This window comes from Homalodisca vitripennis, chromosome X (assembly GCF_021130785.1).
Source record: "Homalodisca vitripennis isolate AUS2020 chromosome X, UT_GWSS_2.1, whole genome shotgun sequence".
Taxonomy (NCBI): Eukaryota; Metazoa; Arthropoda; class Insecta; order Hemiptera; family Cicadellidae; genus Homalodisca; species Homalodisca vitripennis.
Window position 1 is genome coordinate 104,427,273 of NC_060215.1, and position 24,304 is coordinate 104,451,576.

At 32.8% G+C, this 24,304-nt stretch overlaps 1 protein-coding gene across 2 annotated transcripts; it reads right to left on the reverse strand.

Moving 5' to 3' along the window:
* Nucleotides 1-1,245: 1,245 nt before the first annotated feature.
* Nucleotides 1,246-17,164, reverse strand: LOC124368558 (CLIP domain-containing serine protease 2-like). Of its 2 annotated transcripts, none has more exons than XM_046825801.1 (6): nt 17,056-17,164; nt 11,776-11,916; nt 10,802-10,901; nt 8,879-9,072; nt 5,724-5,819; nt 1,246-1,703 (listed from the first exon to the last, which is right to left on the reverse strand). In XM_046825801.1, the coding sequence occupies exons 1-6, from the start codon at nt 17,147-17,149 to the stop codon at nt 1,366-1,368; spliced, it is 963 nt and encodes a 320-aa protein (XP_046681757.1). In that variant the 5' UTR covers nt 17,150-17,164; the 3' UTR covers nt 1,246-1,365. The 2 variants fall into 2 exon arrangements, with proteins under 2 accessions (XP_046681757.1, XP_046681756.1); XM_046825800.1 differs by having other exon boundaries at nt 10,775-10,901.
* Between the last annotated feature and the right edge of the window lie 7,140 nt (nt 17,165-24,304).

A 24,304-nucleotide genomic window follows, 5' to 3' on the forward strand; every position in this document is an offset into this window, starting at 1 on the left:
GTGTACTTGATTTTAAAAGGTAAGAGTAGACTTCAAAAAATTCAATTTTAGTGTTGCATGACTGGTTTATTTTTCTTTCTACTAGTATTATGGTTTACTAATTTTTAAGAATCAATGTTTCAACCTATATAATATTACGGCCTTTTCGTCCTTTTATTTCTTAACTAGCTGGCCTCAGATCTTTATTATAAGTTAATATTACTTCACTTTGAACTTTAAGGTTCTGAATAACTTCATCACATTATATCTGATGTTTTCCTAGCTATAACATCATTAGTAGTGTTTTTTCAGGGCCGTATCTTAAATAAATTGGCAATGTCCCTAATACATATATACTCTTGAAGTGATAAATTTGTACACTTCAAATGATAATACAAGGTCACTTACATTCCTTTACAAAACATTAATTAGCTACATTAACAATGTCCTCAAAGATATTTAGGCTTATACTTAATTTTAAAATAGTCTACGTATTTCACTTTACATTTAAAAAATATAAATAAATTTCCAGTTTGAACTCAAATACTTTAAGATATTCTGCAAGAAATATTTAGTTATTTATATTTTGCTCAACAAAAAAACCTGAGATGTCCTATTTAGTAGTATTATTCTAATTGACAGCTATAACGTCCCTATTACCAACATGATTAGCTTTTAGTGAAGCAGTTCACTTCTCTACTGGAATAATCAAGCTTTTATTATTACAAAAAATTATAAAATTCCATATTACCCGTATATAAATATAAAAAAAATCTTTAAACAAATTTGTTTTTTTGATTAATTTTCTTGTGTTCCCTCTTCTTCCTTCCTGGGATCTTCCGATAACTTTAGAGATTCTTTATTATCCTTAAATAGATTTTTTTTAACTTTCAGCTGATCAGTTTTTCAATTTTTTTGAAGTGGCACAGTCTATTGCCAGTGTTAGTATTATAGACTTCGCCTCGCCATTCCTAAAAAAATTATTAATAATAAAATCCTTATTCTGTACCTTCATGTATGTTAAAATCTTGGAGATCCTCAACTGATGTCCAGTGGGCGTATTTATACAAAATCACCACCAACGGCCGGTTGGGTGGGCTGCTTGCAAGGGCAGGATCGCTCAGCAGTCATCCAACTAAGGAGCATCCATGCTCGACGTTACTTGACCTGCTATCTCGCTATAGTCGCTGTATTCTCTCGACTATACCATTGGCTCGTGTGTATAGAGGTTATATTATGGTAAATTTGAAATAAAATTTTAATAAATCTCACATTTTATCATCAATTTATTTCTTTTTTAAGTGGTTAGTAACACAAAATGTTGTAATAATAACATTTTTGAAAAAAACACAACTCTCAAGTTACAATATTATGACAACATTGTATTCACTCTCTTATGTTGTTTAAGATCCACTGAATATACTCAGAAACCCTAACATAAACGCCAATATGGTCACCACAAAGTACGTGGCCTACTCGTGTTTTCTTTGATTCTCCAAATGAAGTGATGCCAATCAAAACTGAGAAATATCCTATTCCATTTGGTTTCGCCACTCTTCCCATCAAAGGACCTCCCGAGTCACCTGTACAACTGTCCTTTCCATTGTCACCTTTTGCGCAGATCTGAGACTTTACGACATCATAAACCCAGCGCTTGCACTCTTTTTCAGAAATTACTGGGACTGTAACCACTCTCAAAATCTTGGTATATGGATGGCCAGGTGCTAGAACAAATACATCATGGGTAATGCATGGTGATCTTTCATTAGGAACTAATGTAAAATATAAAATGTGTAATAGAATATTTTATTATCTTACAAATTACATTAAAAAGTACTTAAATTGAAAAAATTAGCAGGAAGGGCGATCACATAATGGTATTTTAAAGATGCTTGAAATACCGATATATCTCAATGAAAAATGCTGATAAACATACATACGAGTACATGAATATTTTATTTCGAAATTCAGAAACATGACCAAGTAGCTTGTGAGATAATATGTGGCGGTTAAAAGGTATTTTTGGCGTTTAAAGTTGGTAAGTAACAAATACAAATTTTAATATAAAAGATCTTTTATTCACTATTTGCTAATTATTTTGATTAAATATAAATTTGTTCACAAATAAGATACTTTTCCACTTAAATCTACAGTGACATTGGAAGTTGAAACAGAGCAAGTAATTTTAGAACAAGTAAACACATGGTAGGGCGTGATTCTTTAACACATCCTAAATCAAGAAAGTATTAGGTAGTAAAAACTTATAGCAAGCAGCAGATAAAAGCTAAATTTTAAGAAGTTGTACTTGAAAATGTGGTTATTCAGGTATTGCAGTGTTATTAAGAAACAGTTGTAAAGGTGTATTAGCATATTTTGAGCAATGAGTTGATTACAGCGATGTAGAAAGGAGATTATTTGAAAATGTTAATAAGTTAATGTCAGGAAAGATCTGAAACCCACGTTTGTGAGCAAAATAAAATTCATTACTAATTACTACCAAAGGTTTCTTCGAATTCAAAGTAACTCTTGAGTTAACTGCTAAAATATACCAGTCCAAAGCAAATTTATAATGGTCAAGTTAGATTAATTTACTGACACAAAACTAGCCTTGTTTGTTTTAAAAGATATTTAAATACTTGCAATAAACTAACCAGAGTCCTAACATGAACTCCAAATTCTTTTTAGCTTATTAAAAATAATGGATTTAGTGCTGTAATGCAGAGTAAATAATTTTAATTTTCAATCTTGAACAAAAGCTTGCATCATTCATGGAGATACTTTTGTTTTGTGTAAGTAATAAGAAGTAAAATATATGACAATTGCTGGCCTTTCGTAAAATAGTAAAAGTAAGGAAAATTGAGCAGTAATAAGAAAAGAATGTAAAAACGTGCTCTCAACGTCTTCAGTGCTTGACTCATTTACCGTTGCAATAGAGTCCTTGATCATGTAATCCATGGCAGATTGCTTTCTTATCGATTCCGCAACATAATTTTGCTTTAATTCAGTAATAACGTTTCTTGTTTCAACAAGGTTATAAGGTTCAAGAAATTTAACCATATTTATTATAACATCTGTGTCAGCAATTATACCAAATAAAACTCTAGTGCTGTTTAAAATGAAAAGAGTACAGTCCGTGCTATTATTGTTTTGTTGAAGACAATTTGCTTCGAAGAACGAATTTAAAGAGCTCCTTTCAAATGCAAAGTTTTCAATTTTTTGTTGCCAGTAGTTTTGCATGAGTTAAGTTCAAGCCCGGAATATAAATTGTAAACCATTTTTTTAGGACGTATGCCAAATTATTCTGTTTACCTCAATCCAGCCCGTTAGTATTGCTAGCAATAGCTACTACGTATCCCTACATTTTAAATTAGTGTCCTTTACAACTAAAATATCACGCGACAGTTTAAAAAAATTGAGGTTCTGCACCATTAAAAACCGGAGTGTTGACAAGAAGGAGAAACGAACTGGCAGTATACAAATTTCACATTCTTTCTATTCTACATTTAATTATCAAAACCAAATATCCTGATTATCTGTAAAACCATTTCAACTCTATCTCTGATATTATTTAACAGCCAACAAGAAACCACATTATTATCAATTCCAATTCATTAGTCTAGAATGTTTCAAAGGTCCTTTACTGTTCAACGCTCTCCTCGATGATAATAGATGTATTGAGACCGTGCTCTCTTCGGGACGGTGGTTAGGGCCTTGCTGCTGGGAGGCCTGTGGGAGTGACGGGTGTGTGCATGTTGTAAAACGGTGTGTTCGAGCATTTGAACGTGTTACTCGTTCAACGTATATATATATATATATATATATATATATATATATATATATATATATATGTCATGTTTTTCTCAATTTTTAATTTTCTTGAATTCATTTCAAGTATATAGATTTTTACTTTAAATTAATTTAATTTTTTATAGGTTAATTACCTTGACGTGGTAGTTTTCTAGTAAACTTTTGCTTCAACCAACAGTTGCATAGTATGTTTATACAAGATCAATGAGACTCGATTGCTGTCAGTTAACTCACGTGCTCTATCAATAAGATCATCGTTTGTTTTCAAACAATCATCATCAGTCTGTGTCCCGACATTGCACCTTAGTTTTTTATTTATTAATTCAGAAACTAACGGAGATAATGGCAATTTGAAGAATTTTCACCAGCCGAAGGGTTATAAATCAATTTCCTAGAAGAGAGATCAATATTAAAGGTGAAAGTGATGTCGTAGTAACAAGGTGTGGTCATGTATGCTTTATTCCCCACACATTTCAAGTTGTTTTCTTTGAATCAAGTCTTTATGGACAAAGTTTACCTACGCAACGTAAACTAATCTCACGAAGTGTTCTTGCCTATCGAAATGTTTTACCATTAAATAATTAGCACTGCTTCGATTTTTGTGTTTTATCCAAAGAGAAATTCGTTGAATCACGATATTTAGTGCAGTTCAACTAAGAAAAAAGTTGCTACACAAAGGCGTTCGTAAAAAGTATGGAACTAATTGAAGGCGTCCATCAGTTCTAATTGACGTTGATCATCGGTTCAGTACAGTCCAATGGTCCCTCTACGCACAGTCTACCGGTTCCTACAGATAGGCAACACTCACTGCACGATCCTGCTGCGCACTGGATGTGTCAGTTTCCGTTTATAATAAAAATGATATGTTGTGAAAGGCCAATATTAAAAATGGTTTTGTTGATATAACCCATACCTCATAGAGAACATTATTCCACGTATTCTTTCGTTAACTTAAACACCGGTATTAAGTCGATGATAATTAAAAATCATAACTGCCAGTGGATAGACTTATATATATAAAATTCGAAATAGATCTTACTAATTCATAGTATTGTACATAAAATTAAGATAAAAAATAACACAGTTCCATTTTATTTCATTTAATTTCACTCAAAGCCACTCTGATTGTTCATCCACATCACCTTCAAATTATTCATTGTCATCTTCATAATTCTATCTTGAATTCATTGTAATATCGAGCTACATATCCACTTCCTGAGTGTTCGAATAAATTACACAAATGAGAATTTACTCAGTGAACAACCCCAAAAATATCGCTCGAGTACATTATCATCCAGTTATTATTAATAGGTTGAAAATATAATATTGTTACAGAAACTTGTAACCTAACAACTTCAGGCATTTAAAAATTCAAAATATTTTGTCCTTACATAAACTACATTTCCCTCCAATATTGTATAGGTAACAAAAGATGCAAGAGTGTAATAGCTTAATGTAGGCCATCACAAAAAAACGAGTAAATCAATTGAAATTCAAAAGGTGCTCTGGGAAATCAATACATCATTACCAGTAAACGTAGTTTGTAAACAAAGTTGGTGAACACCTGGTATAGATTCAGGGCACAAACCAGTTATTATGAGACTGAAATATTACATGGAATTTATCCCGGGGGGGAACAGACATCCGACACATACTCTACTAATGCTTCATTGCAACACTACGCAATAACACTGTGTATGTATATCAATCCTTAAGTGGCCTAAATTTAAACAAAGGTAATCTGTAACATTTATTTAGACTTCCAGCACTGGCACTTGAACGTATATATTTAGTGTGACAGCAGTAACATATATACAATAATAAATTTACAACATGGAGATATCAATATATTACGCATTTACATTAGCTAATTAGTGCATCTCCCTCCTTAATATTCAAATTAATCTATAATATAAACAGACAATCCACAAATTTACCTGCCCAGCCCCAACCTGCAGTTTCCATTTTCATTCCACTGAAGCTTCGGCCTTCTAACATCTGGTACGTGGGCAAGCATATTGGACGAATAAATTCTAAAAAAGATCCATATGTTTTAATAATTGTTAATTTATTGCTTATTTATGGTCTTCCATTATAGTGTGAGATGTCAAAAACTAGGTAATATTTCGTCCATACTATCTATTTTACATTTAGAATAAACGAGAAAGAAGCGCTCGAAGCAAACATAACAACACAATGTAACAAAGAACTTTATAAATTATAAACATACTTGCAAAGAGTTAGATACTTGAAACTAAAAAATTCCTGACGTAATTAAAAGCCTGAGATACGTGCTAAATAATTAATCTATAACATAATACTATGCCCTCTTATATATTTTAACAAACCTAAAAAACCTAAATATCTTAACAAGCTCAAGGGATTATTGTTGACCGAAGTTGTTTTTTTTAAGCAGTATAAGCACGTTAATCGACATGTCGAGTAAGAGAACCAAAGGATGGCATTATATACCTATCTAAATATAAAAACAATCCTATAAATGTAACCATTGAAATATTTCGAAGAAATCTAAAATAGGATTTGATTTAACATATAGCCAGTCCAGACTTATACTATTTAGCGGCTATAGCGTCTATGCTATTGCTATATGATGTGCTTAAATATTGTGTGCTTTCCTAAGCATTATCCACAAAAGACATCGATTTATTTCCTTTCTATCAAGATTCAATGAATAATAGCCAAGCGGAATAATAAATTTGAACAATGATCACCCAAACTATTTCCGACAGTAGCATCTTTATCTCCTGTTGATTATTACTCTGTTATAATACAGTACTATAATCATTGGTATAGCTTTCTGTTTTACTTTTAGTTAGTTCAAAATGTGATATTTTAGTATTATATTTATTGAAACAACTCTTAAACGAATAAGTTTAGTATCCTTTTAATTAGTCGTAAATCAAGGAATAACCTATTATATTTTTTATACTTGAATCATATGTAATTACGCGTGGAAATTATACGTATTATTTACACTTGCACAACTTGAAAATATTATGTACGATTTTTATAGCCGTAGACTTAGCCAGGGTAAATGGAACTAATTAAAAACACTGTTCAACCTGCATGAAAAGTCAGTCTCGAAGTGTAAATCAGTCTCGACCGAGGTTGAACAAGGATTCAAAAAACTAAAGCCTAATTACGCTTTTTCTCATGAAGATGAATTCGTGAAGGTGAAAACGGAGCGATCAACTAAGCCGAGGTAGATGAACTGACTAACATACAATAATAGATCTAGGGCTCTGTGTAAACAGCTGACAGTTGATGACCTGTCCAGTTGTCTTCCTCCGACAACCTCTAGTGCTCGACTTCGATCTTATGTTTGTATAACGCCTATAATCCCCCCCCCCCACTTGATTAATCACTGCCACTCTCCCAGCTTGTGGTACGGTTATAAAAATCGACCTGTACACTCTTACTTCAAAGTGATATGAGCACATTGAATGAAGTGAAATTTACGTGTGTATAAGTAAAACAATCCAGTCTTATAAACGGGGATGTACAGTTCCAGCGCAAAAAACAACACGTTTGATTTAATGATGCGGAAAAAATATGAAAACAAACGGTAAACACGTAAATTGTTGATAAAAAGTGATTTATTCTGTGCAGCTGACTTTATTTAATTGAGGTGGTGCAATCAGGTTTCGGTTGAAATATTATTTTTTATCGAAAAAATAGACAAATCGTACCTCTGATGCCTGTTCTGATGACAAAAACAACAGAATTTCTGCCATTTCACGAGGAGTGGCATTATCAGGACCAAAGCAAAATAGATGAAAACAAGAATATGAATATGAATGAATGTATATGGAACAAGTTGTTTTATTTATAGAAATATTTATTTTTAATAAATAACATTTTATTAAACAAATTTTGTTTCCTTGCTTTTTACTTAGCTAATTTATAACAATAAATATGTTAAAAATTTAATTATTATAAACATTATCAATATTTTTATAATTATATCTTTTAATATAATTTACTTACATCATAAAAAGTTTAAAATTTGAGTATTTAAATCTGAAATTAACGAATCCAAGAATTTACATTTTGTCGTCAGCCAAATGTATTAGGGCCTGGTTGTTGAGTTGCCCTAATTTCTTACTTCAAATTCCTACTGGAGGGATTATGATTTTATGAATTATGATAGGGAAAATGATTTTTCTATATTCAGGGCATTTTTTGACATTGAAACAAATTCTCAACCAAAGACCGAGTGCACCCCTTGGCCGTGTAAAGCTCTGAGATGGAAAATTGAGAATTTAATAAAATTGATAACACTCGTAAACCTGCTTGTTTAATATAATAACTGAAAATGGGTTGTAAATTCGAACATCTATCCTTTTGTATCGGATTAATCTTTTTTAGTGCCTTTTGATGTATTCATCTCTGCTAAACAACCACTTTAAATGATATACATCTTGAGCTATGTTTGCGTTAATTTGTTTTCCAACTCCTTATAAACCATCCTCCACTGCATGTGAAGAGTCACTAGCTACATTAAAAGCTATTATTAAGCCCAGTATTCATTTACTAAGTATTATTAACTTTCACAACTTAAACCAAGAAAGAATATTAAACCATCTACAACAGAACCTTTTGGAAGTTTTTAAAAGGTAAAGCTTTTGAGGTCGGATTTGCGGTATTGTATTCTACTAATAAAGACTTTGATGTAGTACTCGACTTTTGTACTTCAAAAAGTTGATTTTTTTAGGTAATTATGTACCAAGAGTTATTGTTTTACCTGAAATGTTACGGGAATTACCTAGCCCGTGCGGATAACAAGTATCATCATGTATTGTTTAGTCAATTTGTTAAGTCGCTATCATACTTAGTGTTCCTTGGACATAAATTATCTCTGTTAAAATTAATAATTAATTTAATTTCCTCTCCTGAGGGAGGGAGGGAGAGAGAGAGAGAGAGAGAGAGAGAGAGAGAGAGAGAGAGAGAGAGAGAGAGAGAGAGAGAGAGAGAGAGAGAGAGAGAGAGAGAGAGAGAGAGAGAGAGAGAGAGAGAGAGAGATGTTTATTACATTTGTAAATCTAACTTACCATTATTCTTAGTAACTCACCGTCATACTTTACGATTCTTGTACTTAAACGGATAAGACATATATCGTGTAATCCTAAGTTACTGTAGTTGGAAGAGTAAGATGGATGGCAGACCGTTTTCTGAACTCTCACTTTACGAGCTGGCCCGGAGCAGCGGTATCTGTCGCAATCTATGTCAGTGTCCTGGTTGTGCTCACCGAGAACTACGTATTGCCTGTTTCACAATTTAATTTATTACTTCTTATTTAAGGTAAAAATTACTTTTCTAAGTTCTAATTTTAACTTAAACCAATCTAAAGTTACTTCTGGCCGCTTTTACCTGCCAATAGAACATACAATGGATTTTAGGTGACGGCTGTTACTTTGAGTGCGTGACCCAGTAATTAGAGTGGCGTCGCGAACCCTTTTGATACTTTTTATTATTGTATAATGACTTGGACTAAATTTTATTCTACGTCAAAATGATTTTTATCCTTGTTTGTATTTCAAATGTTTTATACAATCGATTTTGAGAGTTCTACTTGTACGCTGTAACTGTCAAATGGCAATATCAGTGAGGTATACAGGTAAAGGGAGCATGACTAAAAGTGGTTCTCTCAAATCAAGCAATCTGTATGAATATTCTTCACTCTAAACAGCTGTTTGATCACTCTGCTAATCAGAGCCTCTTAAATTACGTTTTCTAATCAGTGGCTTCGATGTACTGTTTTGATTGATGAAATACTCTAAACCTCTCATGCTGGTGGTGATGTGACGTCATTGTTGCTGGATGGTGATTATTTACCGTTCTACTGTTAGTGTTATTTTTTGTGACTTTACTTATGACAACTAAGCCTATCGGTGTGTTGAAGTTTGTGATAGAGAGTTATCTCAGAAACATTTACTACTGATAACACCTCATATGTTGTTTTAGGGTGGGGCGGAGGTATTAACCTAATTAATTTTAAGTTAAAACAAAAAGCACATTCATAAATTTTCATACCAATTAATTTAAACTAAAATAATTTAGAAAGTATTTTCAAAATGTTACATATGTATCTTGCATATGATTTCAGTATGACTATTGCTACAATTTTAAAATGTTTTTGCTTTTCATCAGATTGACAGTTGTTTTCAACACCATGCTTCACAGAAGTGCTTTATATAGCTGGGTAATACTACTAAAGTTGTTGCTATACATTTTGAAGTCGTACAACACAACAGGGCAGCACTCTCGCACTTTTCATGTTTACTATATCTCTTGAATTATTAAGATAAAGCAAAACCTAACCATTATTCAAATTTTCAAAACTTAATTATTGCTTGGCTATTATGCATTATGGATCCAAACTAAAAATGGATTTTAAAATATTTATTTATAATAAGGTTTATTAAAATATGTTTTGTATCTATCGTTAAATAGCAAATGTACGACGTTTTGAAAATAATACCATAGCTAAGATGTAGAACGAGTGAATGGTTTTCATCACTACCATAATACCACTGCCAAACCTGGTAAGTTTCTATTAAGCTTTGTACGATCTGAACGAGGTTACAAACAGTATAAATTTAGTTAATAGTTAAGAGTATGATTGCCGCTTGTACTCGTATGTTAGTGCAATTTTCAATCTAGTGTAAAAACATAAGACACGAGAAAAAATAAATTCAGTTAACATATATATATATATATATATATATATATATATATATATATATATTTAATTTTATTCTATTTATATTTTATATAATTTTAAACGCTATGTGTTTGTAAAATGAATTCTAGTCAATTGATTATCTAAAAATATCAGTAATATAATTTTAGAAAATTACGTCCTATATGGAACAAATTTTAAAATAACCTAACCATTGAAAATACTAGCAGTATATGTTTGCCTCCTACATGCATACCGTACATCAATACTCACAAACATACGCACTTATATACACGCATACAGTAGACGTACAGTTTTGGTAGACCGATGATACAATGAGCTGCTGTAACAACGTATCTATCGTTGATTAGTGTTCCACCACAATAGATTGTAGATTTCTTCGTTTTCCTTTCTAAACACAACACAGATTAATGTGTAAAACTTTGTTTAGATAAAGACGGTTTTAAATGTTCAAAATATTTATCATTTATTTATATATTTATATTCACACAAGCAATACAAATGTATACTTGCATAACACTCAATACTCAACTTAACTATAGGAAATTGGTAAACAATTAACTCACATGACTAAAGAAAACGTTTGTGCGGCCTGATATCTTGAACTTTGTTTAGAGTATTTAAATTCAGAGCGACGCAACGATCTCAATTATAAGATGATAAGTAGTTTCATATTGTTACTTGTAGTTTTGTATCTCATGAGGGGCAACTAGGATTTGTTAAAAACGGAAAGGTTTATGTTTATGTAAACTGTTAGCATTGAGTAAAATTTAGATTTCTACATTTAGATGACATTATTTTTAAGGTGAGGCCTATCCCCTTTTAGGCCTTATTTGCCCGTCCTCATGGGCCACTGGCCTTTGCGAGGATCTTATCAAACAGAAGGGGAGGGAGTCGATGCAGTACAAGGTCGATAGTACTGATAAAAAGTGAAATGTTCACAGGCAGGATTTGAACCTGCGCTATCTCTAACTCAGACCCAAAGTCCAACGTTTTAGACCACTCAGCCGTTGGCACTCCCATCATACACTCCATCGGGGATCGGAACTCGAATTCGATAATAATAATTTACATACAAGATTGTATTATACAGTATAGATATAAATTAATGTACAAAATTTTATCATACCGGATATGGGAGTTCTGTTTGTTTATCTATAATAGAAATAATAATATAAATATTAAATCAGTGGCTGCGTTAAGGCGTGACACATAACGATTAGGTGATAGAAAATAAACAACTTAACTCTCTAAATTCTATTTACCTGTTTCTAACAAACCAACCATCCATGGAAACTGCCCGACTCTGGCATGATTTCCGCCCACGATCTTGGATTGCATTAATATCGGTGTTTCACCACACTGGTTATGAGGCAGAAGCTTCCAGTTGCGATGTCTCATAAACTCTTAAAAACAATAATAGTCTCGTTAGCGTTTTAAGTATTTAAAATGCTTTTAAAATAGAATTTACAACCGTGCTTGTAGAATATGCCGTGTAAACTCAAAAGTTCAAAAACGGTGAAATACAGTTTTTTTTTAAATTCACACTACAACACCGACACTTATATCTTGCATAAGTATTTAGGAAATGGTTAACATTCAACCCTAATAATGTGTTAATGGACTTTATGTACGACCTCCATTGCCTTTTGCTATCAGCATATGCAGAATAGACAAAATTATGGGCTGGGGGGGGATTGGTTCGGAGAGGAGGAGAGGAAGTCAGTTGCTTAGAATAAGGAACGAGGTAAATGTTTAGATCTCAGCTATCAAGTTGCAATATAGGCGATAAAAATATCAAAATAAAATATAATTATAAGAAGTTTTCAAATAGTATACGAATAGATAGTCGACTATGGAATCTATAAGTAAAATTGATTGTTTCGTCGTACAACTAAAAACTACATTTCTCCGTGTTATGAATACTATTTTTTATCCAAAAAATAAAGTTAGCTAAGTTAGTTAGTTAAGTTAATTAACTATGCTTTTTATTATACTGAATATTTAATTTAAATTCACAAATTCTTTTACTATTGATTTAAAAATTATGAAAAAAGGTTAAAGTTTTGGCCCTACATGACCATCTCCTGGCGTCCTGAGAAGATAAGTCAACCTATGTGACCTGTTTGGAATATTTTTTTCATTTTTCGAATTGCACGGTGTGATGGCTTTTAAAATTGTAAATATAACGTCTGAAGACTATTAAATAGAATATTTAAGCCTTTAAATATTTTCTTGTATATTTTACAGCTAGGCTAAGGATGTGAGCATAGCAGTGGAAATACACGGCTGCATGACGTTTTACCATAATTTCGTCTGTAAAAATGTTTCCGTTACGTTAATAGGAAGGCCGCATATTCATACTTCTCCGAACACTCTTAAGGTAATAGCATTCAAGCAAGGTCTTCAGCATTGCAGTCATCCGAACAATTCTAAAACGTCATAAAACGCTTGTGAGGGATTATTTCGTTGTGAGCATAAAGAATACATGAGGACAGTTGTTGCTCTTTGTATTACGCAGCCTAATCAATCGTAACACCAAAATTTCACCAGATTTTTTACTTCAGCGAAAATGATCTCCATAAACATAGCTGCAATAATGTCGATTAATTTATTTTGAATGGTTTTGCTACAAAATAGTTGTAGTTTCTGTGAAAATCATATGTATAGGAACTATAATGACTGGCGTAAAATAAAACAGTTACAAAAAACTTTTCTGTTTCTGAGTCAGGGGTTTCATCGGACTCTCTTAAAGCCAGGACCTTTTGAATAAAAATTGGATGATTTCGAGAGTTGAACTTAAATAATTTTTATTTTTCTCAACTAATCAGTGAACATTTGAAAGTAACATTTAGACTTCATCGGTTACGGAACCCACATTTTGGTACGGAAAACAAACTGTGTGTGTTTCTAGACCTGTCCAAGCCATTCGACTAAGTTGACCACAACAGACTGCTTGACAAACTTAAGTTCCATGGCATTCGAGGCGTGCCGTGCCGCTTCAATGGCTTAGCTCATTTCTAATCCAAACATCCCAAGTTGTCCAAATACAAAATCAACTTTCCAAACTAATAGAATGGGAGCCAAGAGTATAATTTTTGTAAAGACACGAAAAAGTGACGTATATCAAAAATGTTATTCTGATTTCTAGAACAAATAAATTAGTGTACTTATAAAAGTCTTTTTGTTCTTAAAACCCCCTTGAGCCCTGACGGTGATCAAATACCGGCCCATAAGAGAAGTGTTGATAGTGTATTCAGTTTTGGTCTCTGAATATTTAAAGATGATTTAGTCAACTTTAAAAAAAAAAGTATTTAATTACTAATTATGAATGATTTTCTTTATTTATAGCCGTATAAAGTATTGGTCTTTATTAATAAATTTTTAATTTAACTTTGCAGTATCAGAGGTTTTAATCCACATACATTTATCTTCTGATTTAACATTTGCAATTGTTTTGCTGTCAAATATAGAGTAACACTTCCTGATGAAGTAATTTTGAATACTTTTCACATTCTCTTTATAGAAACAAAAATGTTCTTAATCCTACCAATTCTTCTTGGCATTGAGTTTGATTCATTCCACACAGTGCAGATAAACATGAGGTGAGTTTAAAAACTTTAAAAAGTCACAAGCTCCCAAATATTCATTTATTATTTGTACAGTAAGCCTAAATGTATGTAGAGCTAAGAAAATGTTACTACTAAAATCAACAGATTTTGTGTACTTATTATTCATGGATGATATTCATATAATAATTCTTTTCAAACTTAATTACAATAGGTAGTATAGTTAATAACAATCTCTTTTCTACTGCCTACTTCTGATACCCTTCAGTAACGGGGATTTGTTACAAACATAGTGTTTTATCCTAGACCATAACTTGCTTCCCGACTGTTGGACTTTTATCAGCAGTAAAGCTAAGATTGTCAGCGATCCCCTTTTTGGGTTCATGACATCCAAATTGTGTGCAGGGAACGCGATGGAATGTTTGAACTATTTATTTTTCCTCAGAGGTACTTGTCGGCTATCCCTCCTACAAAGGATTTCGATGACGGTCCTTTAGGTCATAGGAAACGTTCTAAAGTGGTATAACGAAACAAAAGATTTTACACGACACCGAATACATACCATTTTCATATTAAATATATTCTCTAATCAGCTTAAAAAATAAACTGACGACAATAAAAAATAAAATAATCAATGCAATTAAAACTTGGAATCACATTTCGGGGTAACATTAACAAGATCATGAGCAACACTTAACAACCGTAATAATTCTATGAGTATATATAATTTTTATTACAAAATAAAATGGCCTAAAATAATAAACCTCAAAACTGGTAACGAGTGCATAAACGCCTATGCTAGTATCGCATGAACATGCGACAGACCGGAACTAAATTGCGGAACAGAACACAATAGCTTTCATTAGTAGTAGCTATTATCGGAGTCACCTGCGATACGGTAAGTAGGTGTTATGTCACCTAATGCCTGTAATGTAATTAGTCTTTTTAATTGAACTATTACTATTATCGACACACTGCTTTGTGTAAAGTTAAATGTTAACGATAGAGGAATTGAAAGGATGAAAGATTGGCGAGATTTCCATTGTAATGTATAACACTACGTTCTAGGGAATCTAAGGGATAAAGAATCTCTTTCTTTGTGTATATTACCATATAACTTAAAATGAAACGTTATTCATTGTTTGCTTTTTGACAACTTCTTATGTTGTCAAGACAGAAGTTACTACGAAGCCGGAGGGATCACTTTTCATAAGCGCTCGTCTGATTGGGGAATTGAGACTCGAGCTTATTTATGAATGAATGAAAGGATGAATGAACATAGACACTTCGAAATCAGAGTTATTTTTCTTCTTACATCCTTTAAGCGGCAGCATATTACGACTCTAAAAATGATGTAACTGGTAATTAAAGTTTTGGAAAGTTATTAAGTTTTTTGTTGAAATTTATTAAAAAAAATTTGTAATTTAAGTTTTAACACCTTATAATAATTATTAAAATGTACAATAACTTTGATAGATTTTTTGCGACAAACACAAAAAATATTTAATATGTTGGAAAGGAATATTACGCAAAAACCTGTTGGTTCTCAGTTTGGGTCATTATTTAAAACTTTTGCTTTAAAAGAATCTCTATACGCCCCCGTGTGAAGCGGTTATTGGGTCATTTTCAGTGGCGGTGTCGCCACCTCACGCCATAACGAGGCTGGAGACCGAGGTCTAATTAGTATACAAACAATCCCGAGGTCGGAGGCCGAAGTCCAAGTAATACGCAAACTACCTCGTGGTCGGAGGCTGAGGTGTAAATACTACATAAACTGTACCGAAGCCGAAACCGAGGTCTAATTAATATACAAACAATCCCGAGGTCGGAGGCCGAAGTCCAAGTAATACGCAAACTACCTCGTGGTCGGAGGCTGAGGTGTAAATACTACATAAACTGTACCGAAGCCGAAACCGAGGTCTAATTAATATACAAACAATCCCGAGGTCGGAGGCCGAAGTCTAAGTAATACGCAAACTACCTCGTGGTCGGAGGCTGAGGTGTAAATACTACATAAACTGTACCGAAGCCGAAACCGAGGTCTAATTAATATACAAACAATCCCGAGGTCGGAGGCCGAAGTCTAAGTAATACGCAAACTACCTCGTGGTCGGAGGCTGAGGTGTAAATACTACATAAACTATACCGAGTCCGATACGGAGGTCTAAGTAATATGCAAAATATCCCGACCCAGAGACCCAAGTCTATATAAATATTATATAAACACATTATTCCAAGGCATGGAGGTCGATCTCGACAATGGGTATAGTGCGCACGTGACTATCTCATACGCTTTTGTTTGTGTGTTCATACACATCTCAGCCTACAGAGTTTTTTATTTATTAGGAACGAGGCTTACTGTCATCGGGCCATGGAAATATAATTTTGTATTTTATGTTTATGGTGATCGCAAATTTAAATTTTATAGTTACATAATCTAAATTTGTTGGATTTCCAATAAAAATTTTGGCTTTAGGCTACGTTTATTTTCAAATTTACAAAGAAAGCTAATTTAATTACCTACAACTTACTTACTATAAGTCTAAGAGTATCAAGTCTGTACGCATATGAGCTTTGGTTGTTAATACTTTTCAACTTGGCTCTAAAACCTAGTTTCCTTATTATTCTCGTACAAAATACGTATAGACACAGGTGGAAATAATCCCAATAAAATTTTTTTTAACTGGTAATAATAAACGGTACACTTCAGCTTTATCAATACTCACAAATTGTGGGACCATTTTTAAACTTTTGAGACCCATACAAAACACTAATTCAACGTACATATTTTACAATGTTCAAGGAAATAACAGATCGTAATTCTAATTTTCTATATTATATGTCATGTGGAAAATTTAAGATCAATTTTTAAAAGTATGAAAAACGTGTTCTAGCTCATTGTTTGTAAGATAATGTTAAGTTAATAAATGAAAGCATACTAATGTTCAAATAGCTGCTATATTAATGCAAGCTTACTTGATTGATGCGGAGGATACTTAGAAGCAGCCGCTTCACAGCAGACCACAACCGCTGTTAGTGTTAAAAGTAACTTGATAGTGGAGAGCTGCATCTTAACCAAGTCGTATCTTCAAAACAACTGCGATGTGATGATCAAAAGTTCCCTTTCTAATCAAACCATGCGATCGCAAATGGCAGCTAATTAACAGGATTGGATCATAAATTATATAAACCCATTGTGTTCCATATCGAGTTTATTGTCACTCCACCATTAATGATGTTCGATGCCATTGTAGTTCGCAAACCAAGCTTAGCTTAGATGATTTGAGGTGGAACTGAATTGCAATTACGATTTTAACTCGTAGAAAACTATGAAATATGTCGTACATTTTTCTAGTTTATAATCAACAAATATTTGTTTCAAGAATTCTATAATGTTACAACAGACTGTGTTTTAAACATAGCTTATTTGACGGATTTAGAAAATGGTAATAGAAATTGTTTGTAAAAAATAGTAATATAAATAAGATAAACAATATAACTTATAGGTTACATAATAGATCTAAAATCACCATAGGGGCAGTACTTTCGGCCTGGGTGTAGTGAAGTTTTGCATAAATTTTGTTTGTACAATTTTTAAAGATATTCGTAAATAAAGAGGTATCTTATTTTAGTTGAAAACATAAAACCGTAGTGCAAATTACATAGCAGTTTTGTTTACAAAACAAAAAGATTTACACAAAGGAACCACCGTTTTAAGAATGTGTTATGTGACTCTCATACCCAAGTAAGTTGTGTGGTGTTCAATGACAAGTTCTTTGGGAAAATGTTTTAGTTGGAAAAACGTTCTTAGGATTTTCTTGGCTAAGCAAATGGACAGCGACTGTTTAGCTTCAGGGCAGTCAAATCATATCCATACGTGAAGTTCTATAGAACCATCCCAGAGCATCAGAAAATCCAACAAGCCACTGATTTTCCAAGGATGTTAAAATGTAACAAGTAGTCTTAACTTGAAATATTTTTATAATGCCATAAGCGGGTCGAGCCACGAATCACTGGGGGATGTAGTCACTATACCATTCAAGGTATTGAACTACCATTTGAGAAATTTACAAAATGAAGTGTGGCATCATCGAACACATATTTATGAAAATTTTTGTATGATACACTGGTTAACTATTCAAACAACACACTAGACAGCATACCATGTTTCTGGAGCGTTGCGTCCAACAGATTAGTTTAAATTCCAACAGATGCAGCATGGTTACTATATGATTGAAATATTCTCAAAATAAACGAAAGTTTCAAACGATAAAATAATCTATGGAATATCCTATTTTTGATTACAAACAGCGAACCTTGTGTTGTATATTGACTGCGGTTTTATCTCTTAACGGAGAACACAAATCCCTAGAGGACAATCTGGAGCACACTGTTGTTGGTGACGAACAGCAAACCTCGTGTTATACATTGACCGGTGTCATCTCTTACCCGAGAACACAAGTCTCTAGAAGACAATCTGGAGCACACTGTTGTTGGTGACGAACAGCAAACCTCGTGTTATACATTGACCGGTGTCATCTCTTACCCGAGAACACAAGTCTCTAGAAGACAATCTGGAGCACACTGTTGTTGGTGACGAACAGCAAACCTCGTGTTATACATTGACCGGTGTCATCTCTTACCCGAGAACACAAGTCTCTAGAAGACAATCTGGAGCACACTGTTGTTGGTGACGAACAGCAAACCTCGTGTTATACATTGACCGGTGTCATCTCTTACCCGAGAACACAAGTCTCTAGAAGAAAATCTAGAGCACACTGTTGTTGGTGACGAACAGCAAACCTCGTGTTATACATTGACCGGTGTCATCTCTTACCCGAGAACACAAGTCTCTAGAAGACAATCTGGAGCACACTGTTGTTGGTGACGAACAGCAAACCTCGTGTTATACATTGACCGGTGTCATCTCTTACCCGAGAACACAAGTCTCTAGAAGACAATCTGGAGCACACTGTTGTTGGTGACGAACAGCGAATCTCGAGTTGTAAATCGACTGCAATGTCATATCTAGCTGGAAAAAAGTTCTTATAGGACGAGTCTGGCAACCTATTATTGGTGACAAACAGTGAACCTCGTGTTGCACATGGACTGTAGTGTTATATCTGACTGGAGAACATAAGTACTTAGAGGACGAGTCTAGAGCATTCTGTTGTGGTAGGAGAAGCTTGAGTTTCACATTGACTGCTGTGTTGTATATGACTAGAGGATACAAGTACTTAGAGAACTGGTCTGGAGCACCCTGTTTTTGGTAACGAACAGCAAGCCCTGTGTTTCGGGAAATCCATATGTAGTATTGGAGTTCTTATATATTCCAAAAACCACGATTTTTAGTGTCGTCTCTGCTCTCACCATGAGTATAGGTTGATATATTTATGTTCAAATGTTCATTAGTGGTGAAGGTGCGGTGTTTCTTTTGGGACTCCTGTTACATGAAATAGTCACAAATAATTGTGTTGTTACGCGTCACCGAACCGATCTAGAGTAGCCCGGCATAGTGGCTTGGCACTCAACGCACTCAAATGGTTATATACTTTGGTTTATTGCATTTTTTTATACGATAAATTTATATATTTTTTATTGACAGTGATGACAACTATTAGATAAAAAGTGGCATCACCTACCACCACAGTATCTTAAAAGCTAACACAAGCCCAGTTACTAAAATAGGAATGGAAGAAGGCATTTATGAAAGCTCTGTAATGTATATTATATAATAATTCAAAGAGTTATGTAAACATAAAGGATTTTATTAAATTTTCTAAAATTGGTGTTATGTTTCCTTAAGAAATATTATGTTTTGTTACTGGTCTCGAATTGACCTATCGCTGGGTGAGATTGCTTTTACGCGCAAGGCGAAGCCGACAGTTAGGAGAGATTGCTAAGTTGGTGTTTGTAATGATTTTTTGACTCGTCAAACTTGTAGTCAGATTATTCAAATTACCAAGTAAATAGTTTTTGGTACTACTTATAATATATAACTAACTACAGTAAATCATAAATCCAACAAACAACTTTGATTAGTTTATCTGCACTTCTGTTTCTAGTTTTAAAATTATTTAATGTTGACTACTGGTGAAGGTAGACATTAGAATACTTTCTTAATTATTTAAAAAGCTGTTTATTACATAATAATAAATGCCAATGGCGTAGTGTAGCGAGTATAACGGTTATCGCAAGATAACTGGATCAAGCAACGTCGAGCGTAGCTGCTGCTTGGATGGGTGACCGCTGAGCGATCCTGTCATTGCAAGCAGTATGCCTGCCCGGCCATTGGTGGTGGTTCGGAAGGGGACGCAGCTTTAGTACCCCCTGGAATAAGCACCCCCTCGGGCTTTGACGTCACGGCAGGGGGGGTTGCTAATTCAGCACATGGACATGGTCGAGGCCCTGAATTAACACTCCCTCTGTTCCAAGGGGGTGGTTATTCAGCGCATGGACATGGCCCAGTTACTGAATTAGCACCTCGTAGCATTCAACCAGCAACACAAGCATATTTCTCTTTTACAGATTTAATTTAATCGTAAATATAATTTTTTATTATTGTTCATTATGTTCTTTCATGTCAACTATAAAAATACTATACAAATACCATAATTTATTACATTTCCTCTTCAATATATGATATTTACTGCTTTATGCACAGTTATGAGATTTTTGTGAAAAAGGTGGTTTTAGATTTGATTTTACATTGGTTTATTAGTTATTTTAGCAGGAGAAAAGAAATTTTTTTAATGTTACAGAAGGTAAAATGTAGTTATGGTTTTTAATACACAGTTAGTCTGTGCTGTGTCATTTTTTGTACCTTATTGGGTGTCCTCATCAATAGAAAATTTACTGATATTCTTGTAAAGGGTATTCACTGAGCATTATCAGTACAAGTTTAATCCAATCGTGAAAACTCAATTGTATATGAAGTCATAATTAATTTACGTATTTGATTTAAAAGCTCAACGAAAATGGAGTGTTTTTTCTAAGTTTAATTATCTATAATTAAAAAACGAATATAATTTTGTTTACTTCCCGACAAGCAATTTATGCTCGTATTTTAGACAAAAGAGTTCATTGTTAGAGTAAAAAATTTGCAGAATGTTTTGGAATGCCCAAAACTTGACCTACGAAGGTATACACCTCTGTGTAAAAAGTTTTTGAGCGAAATATTTTTGTACTCAGCAAGTATTTCATGTGAAACTAAACCTATGGTTTTATTTTATTTAATGGGCATTGAAATATGTATTAAAACATAATAAATTTAATTTTTCATATTTAATTTAATAATTCAATTTCAAAATTAGTTTTTATGGAATCAAGAAAATAAAACATGAATATGACTATATGAATATATGAGTTTTTTAATTGTCATTTATTACAAACATGAGTACTTTTCAGTACATCTGCCCTTAGATGCAAAACAATTGTAATTTATGTTTCAGGCCTACCTACGGATAGCATAGAGTCATATATTTGATGTTCATTGAATTTTTTTTAATATCTGTTGTTCTAGGACATATTAATTTATTAAAATTTAGTCATGCGACAATCAGTCAAATAAAACAGTTTATCTATGATGTTGTTATCTATCAAAGAATTATTTTCTGAAAATTACTGTACGATTGTACTTGTTGTTTATTATTCTTAATATACAACAGTTAATCCACCATAATTTTAAGCCTTATAATAAGTAAACAATTTATTATTGTTAACTAAGAAGTTTGTTTTTGTTCATAAAGGCGTTCATTGTTGATGAATTTACAATATCTCTATAAGTTTTTAATTTTTTAGTGAAAAAAGGGACTTGGCAACATATATTAATGTATTTTATGTACTTTAAATGAAGGAACTCGTATCTGAGCGCATTTGGCATAAGATACTCCTGATACACTTATTAGATTTTTGTATTGTGAGCTACTCGCTGAGAACCTAAACGTCGACCGTGTTTTGTTACAATAAATCTATGTCAATGTTATTTTACATATGTTTCGTCATTATATTTGTGATAGAATGAAATTAAAATGTAATTCTTACAATGCCTTTGTAAAATTGCAGGTTTTTAAGAAGTTAAATGTTAAAAAATTGTAATAGCCGCAATTTTGAAAGTATTAAAGAAATTATAATAATATATTTTTGCAGCTAGCCTTACCACTATAAACATTTGACTAACACTTGGTAGGATTGAATTTATTAGGTTTTAAAACATTAACTTCTATATTTTAAAAACAAGTACACACACAGACAGAGAGGAAATTAAGCAATGGAGAACCATATTCATCCGTATATCAATGTGTCTGTCTTCACTTGAGCAGAAATGCATTTGAAACTATGGTAATATAGTTATTGCTACTTGTTTTAACATGGTTTTTACAGCGTTTTTATTTTTTGTTGATTATAGTTGAACTAACTAATATGGATATAACTGAAGCCAATCACCTCCACGAACATTACCGCCTTGCACAAACTCCTTTACAAACAACAAACACGATTGAGATAACAGATACTGATTCTTGTAATCATTAGATAACATAGTAATTTTTTGTCCAGTGTGTTTGAAATATACTATTTAAATTGTTTTGTCCCTAAAAATTATTGACCCATAGCCTTTGAAAATCAAACTTTCACAGTAAACAGTTTTCCCGAGTTTGATTGGTCTTTACAAAAATCAAAACAAATAGATAATTGTTTTTAAAGTGGTTAATAGGTTGATATAATCTTTGACCATGTATATTTATTAAACATACCGGATTTAAGCAATATAAAGCTCTCTGCATGGTTTGTACCATGGTTTCAAATTAAATTTACTTTACAATAAAGTAGATAAAATAAAGTTTTATTTGAATGTCTAGATTCTAGTTTTCTAACTTAAGCATATTCGATGCATAGTATTTTTTACAATAGGTAATTTGTTATTTGTTTTTGAAGTATTAAATTCAAGTCATAGCAATGCAATAAATATACCTATTAACAAATCACAATATAGTTAGAATTTTATTGTTTTATTCAGTAGGGGGTGCTTATTGTTCACATCAACAAGGTATAGGCGCTGATTTAAGGGGGTGCTAAATCAGCACAAAGCGCTGAATTAGGATCCCCCTACTCGAAGGGGGTACTTATTCAGGCTATGGACACTGCCACTGCGCTGATTTAGCACCCCCTTTCGTGACGTCAAAATGACGTCAGTAGCGAAGGGGTGCTATGCCCAGAGGGTGCAGATTCAGGCGCACCTTCGGAAGTCACCTTTAAGAAGTTGGTCTCCAAGTTAAGTGTTAGATAGGGCTTCTTAGCCCTAACTTCGCCTGGTAAAATAAGACTACTTTACTTTACTTTTAAATCACAGATCATGAAAATATTAGAATTAAAATTCGCATTCAGTAAAGTAATTATGATTAAAAAAATTTAAAAAATTTAGATTTAATCGCCAATTGGTTACAGGACCACTTGTATTCTATAATATTTCCCAAGAAGTGTCGTTAAACAACTTTAAAATAAAACTCAGTACTTAGTGACCGAAAATTTTAAAATTGAACTAAAATGAACTTTATTATAAAACTAAAATAAAATAAAACCATTCTAAATTTAATTAAAAATAAATTCAATAATTCTCTCTTATAGGCTCAACAAATAACATTTAAATTAAAACTTAGTTGAAAACCTCTTTCTACCACGTGAACACTTTTTGTTACAGTGGCCACAAGTTCAAAAGTTAAAACAGTAACTATACTGTATTCCTTTCAGAATTATTTACTTTAAACCTTGAAATGTTGAAATCTCGATGTATTAATTTATTCTTATACTTAAAATTCTTTGGTAAACAACCTCAAATAGTATTTAAACTGAAAATTTTACTTGGACAAAAACCTTTGGTGAAAATGGTTTTATCTTGCAATCTTGCATTAATAGTTTAGTTAAACTTCCGATTTCGGCAATCCAATTGTATTAAAGTAATAAAATATTTCCTTAAAAATAAAAATGAATTATTTGACAATAACTTCTTCTAAGGAAATAATAAGACTGGAATTAGAATATAAAATTTCTAATTACAAATCCAACGCAGTACAGTTTTTGGATACTAAAAATGAAACACAACTAAATAACACGTTAAAAAAGAGCTAAAGCCGTAAGTACCACATCTTCCCTAACCAAAAGTAGCTCATAACCGAAGCCTATGATTGGTCTCCGACCACCCAATCATAAGGCTGAAGAAATTAATTGT